The following is a 6,396-nucleotide window of genomic DNA, read 5'->3' as shown; positions in this document are numbered from 1 at the left end:
CAATCTCTCATTTTATGAAAATAGTTCACCGAAAAGTGTTTTTGAAAACATTTTAAGCGATAACATAGGCCATGCAGTAGCTGAATCTGTCATTTCCGGGTTAGCACTCCATCAATCAGATTGGTCATTGAGTCTGACTGCCCGCCTTCCGCTTCAACATCTCAAATCGGCCAAAATTAAAGCCGACGGCGCTTTTGACTGACAACGGCACGGAACACACTGAACACACTCAAGGAACTGTCCAACGGCCGGTAATCGGGTTGGTGTGTAAGCGCCTTAAGACACCTGGTCGCAGGAGACATGTTGTCTAAAGTCAAATTGATGAACACGATTTACACTTTGCCCAAACAGTGTTTCCCACAGGCTTCCAGAAAAAATGATATGAGGTCTGAGCTGTGATCTCTTGATTCTGCAGTGAAGTGCGGCCAAACTAAAAGTTGGGAATTGGTTTAACTTTTTCCGGCAAAGTGTGGCCCGAGAGTCTTGTGACACCTGTCACGTGTTGACTTCTGGTACAAAAAAAATTCTTCCTGCCTGAAACACATGAACATGCCCAGGGTTGGAAATTCACAGCAACCACTAGCCAAACGCTGGCAAAATATGCTAGTGGCTGCTAGATTTGCTTCACTCACAAGCAAAAAAATAACAATCTGTTGAGTGGTTGGAACATTTTGGAATCCATCAGCCACAGTGGCAAGTTGACAAAAATATCTAAATTTCCAACCCTGAACACCCCTCTCGGCCACAAAAGAGTTGTAATTATGGCGACAAGCGGCACTTCACCTTTGTGTATTTTCAGCAAAAGGCTGCAGTCACACCAGATCAGGTGTTGTGGCCAAAACGCCAGTCCTCTGATTTGTTTGAATGTGGGTAGTTTGTGTGAAATTACACGTTTTCTTTTTAAATTTGGTCAATGCAGATGGACAATCACTCATTGGACCCAGCGTACACGCAGCATGGCTAAATGCTAGCACCGTGGGGAACCCAAACGAGACACAAACGAGCCATTTAAGTAACACTCCCACACCGCTGCCCAATCTCTGGTGTAAATGCAGCTTAACAATAGACTACCAGCATCCCCTTTTTTCCTGCCAGTTTGAATATTTGTAAATGTTTTACTTAGCGAGATTACTTTTTTTGTGTGACTGAACTGGATTTCCTGAATTACATGCACACAACAAATGCATCTACTTTGTTCACCGGTGTCTCTTGAGATCATGATCTTGATAAAATGTTCCGAACAAATAAAGCTTCATTAACTTTAGAACCACAAAGTTCTTTAACATGTGAATAGTGGATTATTACACTTGAGATTATGGGCTCCCAAAAAGATCTGTAATTTACTTTTACTGTAGCTGTGATAATGTGTCTGGTTCCATGGCTCTTTTTTATCTCATTATTCATTGGATGTTAGGAGGGGAAAGATCTAACACCTGACACCAACCCAACACTGTTGAGTCTTATCAATAAATAAGTGTTCATAGAGTACAAGGTGTACCCTGTGTGCAAACCGCTTTCCAGTGGATGTCACTGTTATAATTTACAAAGGCGGTGGTCCTGTCATGACAACAGCCTGAAAGAAAAGAAAGTTAAGGACAGAGAAACAAGTCTAACAGCAAGGTGACTAAGAAGGATTACAACAAGAGAAGAGTACAGAGAGTCTCTCTCACCGTGGCTTCCGCAATATCTAATGAGGACTACACCCTTGCGTGTAAACACCGGCCCACACATTTATCCAAAGAACAGTACATGCTGGCTCCGATGTTGACATGGTTACTTTGCTATTTGCCATGCCAGTCTGGAACAGTCCAAGAAATAACAATTACCAGCGTGTTATCCCATCGTTTTACAACAGGAAGCGGAGTGTCTAGAACAGGCTGTCTCGTGCAAACCATGTGTGCCCGGAAGATTTTTCAGTTTGTTGACTTATTACCAGTGCCATAAGAGAACTGAATACAATCAAACACTGACTCTGTTTACATTTCAACTGCATCTTTGTAATTATCTTTGTATTCATTTATGTATATGTGATGTTAACCACCTGCATCATAGCATATTCCTTTTGCATATGTATTTCCCAAAAGTATTACCTGTATATAAATCCCCTACAAGTACAATATATATCTACTCTTTTAGTCACAGGACTATTTTATCTATAACATAACACAACACATTGTTTTTACCCATTTTTAATGTTCTCTATTTCTAATTACTCTTGTAACATGTGTGTATATGTTGTCAGGATTTTGGATGTCTTTTTTTAAATTCCAACTAATTTAGTTACTTTGTTGTGCAATCCCAATACAGGAATTCTCTTTTCTATTCTGTCTGGAATGCATGACGCACAGGAAATCTGAGCCAAGAAAAATAACATCTGTGTGAAAGTAAATCATGATCATGCCCCCCCCCCCCCTTGTGTCTTGATCAGGGTTTGTATGTCATGCTACAATGCACAGCAACACATTTCAAACTTTAAAAGGTGCATTTACTAAAAGGGCATGTGTTAAATGATTAGGATTTCACTTCTGCAGAGGGAAGAAAAGAGCAAGAAAAGCTTCTTTTAAAAAAAATGGATTTAATCAGAACAATAAGGCAGCATGTATTATTCACATTTCGGCAGGGTAGTTGAGCTAATATGGGTGAGCTGTTTCTGAACAGTAAGCTTCAGAGCATCCAACACTGAAGATTTCAGAAAGTCCATACATCCATGAAAGCCCTAATTCTCTCTTAAATATTTAACATAGTTACATTATTTACATATTTGATAGCTGTGTTGAGAGGGCTGCTTTAAATGTTCTACTTTGTCAAACACGGAGTGTCCCGCCTCGTTCTGACTCTGAACCTCTGAAGCTGTAGATCAGCAGAGTTCTGCATCCTAAGGGACACATGTGAAGGCCAAGATGGTGCCCAATGGTGTGAAAGTGTGGGGTAGCAATGGTAAGCGTTGCCTTGGTAACCATCTGATCCATCTTTTTCCACGCACACCCTGTAATTCTGCCCCATGTTGTCGTCCCAGTGCGGCGTCGAGCCAGGTCCAGGCGTCAAGGACACACAAAACTCGACTCGCTCGTTCGGATCTATGTTCTTCGGTAAGCTCACGTCAAAAGCAAAAACGTCCATGTCACAACCCCCGTAGCGCTGCTGCTGCAGGAATGTGCAGGGGATGTCATGGTGGCTCCGCCAAGAGTCAAAAGTCACCCTCACATGCACAGCCTTGTCGACACCGACATGGGAGACGCGCACTTTTCCACTCAAGGAGTGCTCGGAAACGTTGCATCTCTCCAACTGTACACGCATGTCTCGCAGACGTGCGAGGAAGGCTTTGAAGTCAAGCGCTGGCTGAGGGAAGCCAAGGCGCAGTCTGTAGCGTTGCAGTTTGTTTGAGGCCAGCTGTTGGCCTTGAAGTTGGGCGAGGGAGGGTTTCATCACCAGAGTGGACGCAGGGGAAGAGGCCTCAGGGATAAATAGCCGCACGGCAGTGAGGGCCAATCCCTTAGCGTCTGCGAAGATCACACGTTTCTTGTTCAGGCCACTGCTGTCCCTGCGGAAACAGCTCCGAGGCTCTGAGGACACGGGGGAGGAGGGCAGCGATGAGGAAGAAGCGAATGGGGAAGAGGAGGACGGGTGCGGAGAGTGAAGGCCGGTCCTCGGCGGGCAGTTGGCCGGCTGATAACGACGCTGTGTGGGTTTCAGAGGAGACGTGGACTGCAGCTGATAAAGAGGTTGACGCCTGCTGAGGCTCAGACACATGGCGAGGTCAACTGGCATCACAGCTGGTGGTGGGTGACTCCCCAAGGCATGGAGAACTCTGAGAGGGAAGACAAGATGGAGTTAAAATGAGATCAAAAGGAGTGGTCACATATATTTCTCTTTAAGCATAATTCTGATTTCACTGCTCTTATACCTTTATAGGTAATTTTTTTTTTAATCAAATGCACAGTGTAGTTGCAGTAGAAGGAGTCTGATTAAAAGCACAGTAGCTTACCTTGCACAATTCATTTCTACGGACGGTAGATGTTACACTGTAAGTATGTTGTCTTCACCAGAGGGCTGCAGCAAATTCAAAATCACCTATAACCAGAAATCCGGTTTAATGAACACGTAAAACCTCTTAAAATTAAAATTAAACCCCAATCAGATCCAATATTCACAATATCTAGAAGAATTTCAAAGCAAAATATACTTACAGGCTTGAGACCACAATGTGTTTCATCAAATCAACGACAGAGCAAAAAGAAAGAGGATCGTAGCTCTGGTCTGTCTCTGTCTCTGTCTGTGGAGCCTACTGTGTGTGTCGAGTTTAGAAACGAGGCCATACTTCAGTGACACCCTGTGGGTAGAGTTCAGCCAATGAAGTGAAGCTCCTTTGTTTTAGTCCTGCCCCCAAAAACTGTTGCGTGGAAGGCCTCAAAGGCCTCTCCTTTCATGGAATTCTGCTGTGATGATCCAGCTGCTGAGATTTTGAACAATTACAAACTTTCCTTTTTCTAAATTTAGATAAAGACATTGCCCCTAGTTCATGGTGGAAAAAAATATAAATATTAAAGTGGAACGTATAAACACAGAAGTATACAGTTTGGGACATGTATGTTTACACATATAGGCCTAATATAGTGTAGGCCCAAGCCTTTTAAGAAAATGAAAAACAAATGGATAGCAGCTTTCATATTGCATTTTACTCCTTCAACCAGTTTCAGATAAAGGTAGCTTGACAGAGCAATATCCATTTAAAGTCTAAATTTAAAAAAATTGAATTAGGTTGGTAAAGGGATGGCCCTCAAGAGAAAATCCTAATGCCATGATGTTGCTAAAGGAGAGAATGGGAATACTGTTCATAGTTTAAATAACGGTAAAAATCTTCTTATCAAACTCTCAGCAAGAGAGCTAACAGGCAAAGTGTATTTATTTAAATGCAAATTTGTGATTTATTTTAATAGGTTGTATATGTACAGTATATCTCCTGTGTTACAGTTTCAACTGGCACACTGTGTTTTTGCTGAAAACAGGCTCAGGCCAGTCTGGGAGTCTTTGCTATGCTGCACCCCAGGTGCGACATTCCAATGTAGTAACAATAACGTTTAGTAACCAAGAGAGACTCCCACTACTTTTTAGGCGCTGTCTAAGTCTGTTTATAGAAACGGGTTTATTAATGACAGGCTCAAACTAAATCAAATTTTATGAATTGAAAGAGATCAAGTTCTTGCACAAAGGTTTGGGGTTCCTTCTAGAAACCGGGGCCCACCCTGTTCTTGACTAATGACAAAAATGTTTCTTCTAATACATTTGTTCAGGGGTGTTTTTTTGAGCAGCACATTGTGTATATATATATATATATATATATATATATATATATATATATATATAATATATTATATATATATTATATTATATATAATATATATAATATATATATATATATATTACATAATACAATATATACATACATACATACATATTCTATATATCTATATATATTACATACATATATAATATACATCATATTATATACATACATATAATATACATACATACCTATATATATACATACATATAATAACATACATACATATAATACATACATATACATATTATACATACATACATACATACACTACAAATCATACAATACATACTACATACATATACACATATCATACTACTATACAATACATATACATATACACATACATACATATACACATATATATACACAATACATATACACATATAATATACACATCTACATATACACATATATACTCACACACATATACACACACACACCACACCCACACACACCACACACACACACACACACACACACACCACACACACACACACACACCACACACCCACCACACACCACCACACACACACACACACACACACACACACCACACACACACACACACACCCACCACACACACACACCACACACACACACACACCACACCACACAACACACACACACACACCACACACACACACACACACACACACACACCCCTAAGGATTATTAGAACACCACACTAACTATGTTTGACCCCCTTTCGCCTTCAGAACTGCCTTAATTCTAAGTGGCATTGATTAACAAGGTACTGAAAGCATTCTTTAGAAATGTTGGCCCATATTGATAGGATAGCATCTGCAGTTGATGGAGATTTGTGGGATCGCACATCCAGGGCACAAGCTCCCTTCCACCACATCCCAAAGATGCTCTATGGGTTTAGATCTGGTGACTGTGGGGGCCATTTTAGTACAGTGAACTCATTGTCAAGTTCAAGAAACCAATTGAAATGACTGGAGCTTTGTGACATGGTGCATTATCCTGCTGGAAGTAGCCATCAGAGGATGGGTACTTGGTGGCCATAAAGGGATGGACATGGTCAGAAACAA

The 6,396-nt window shown here is 41.0% G+C and overlaps 1 protein-coding gene across 2 annotated transcripts; it reads right to left on the bottom strand.

The window, feature by feature from the left end:
• Positions 1-2,554: 2,554 nt before the first annotated feature.
• On the bottom strand, positions 2,555-4,292 carry ppp1r3c2a (protein phosphatase 1 regulatory subunit 3C2, duplicate a). 2 transcript variants are annotated; one of them, XM_032539341.1, is made up of 3 exons: positions 4,188-4,292; positions 3,986-4,071; positions 2,555-3,808 (listed from the first exon to the last, which is right to left on the bottom strand). In XM_032539341.1, the coding sequence occupies exons 2-3, from the start codon at positions 3,997-3,999 to the stop codon at positions 2,797-2,799; spliced, it is 1,026 nt and encodes a 341-aa protein (XP_032395232.1). In that variant the 5' UTR covers positions 4,000-4,071; positions 4,188-4,292; the 3' UTR covers positions 2,555-2,796. The 2 variants fall into 2 exon arrangements, with proteins under 2 accessions (XP_032395232.1, XP_032395233.1); XM_032539342.1 differs by having other exon boundaries at positions 3,986-4,050; positions 4,188-4,205.
• Positions 4,293-6,396: the final 2,104 nt, after the last annotated feature.

Source organism: Etheostoma spectabile, chromosome 16 (genome assembly GCF_008692095.1).
Source record: "Etheostoma spectabile isolate EspeVRDwgs_2016 chromosome 16, UIUC_Espe_1.0, whole genome shotgun sequence".
Classification (NCBI taxonomy): Eukaryota; Metazoa; Chordata; class Actinopteri; order Perciformes; family Percidae; genus Etheostoma; species Etheostoma spectabile.
The sequence above is the reverse complement of the archived record's forward strand: the minus strand, read 5'-3'. Positions and strand labels throughout refer to the sequence as shown.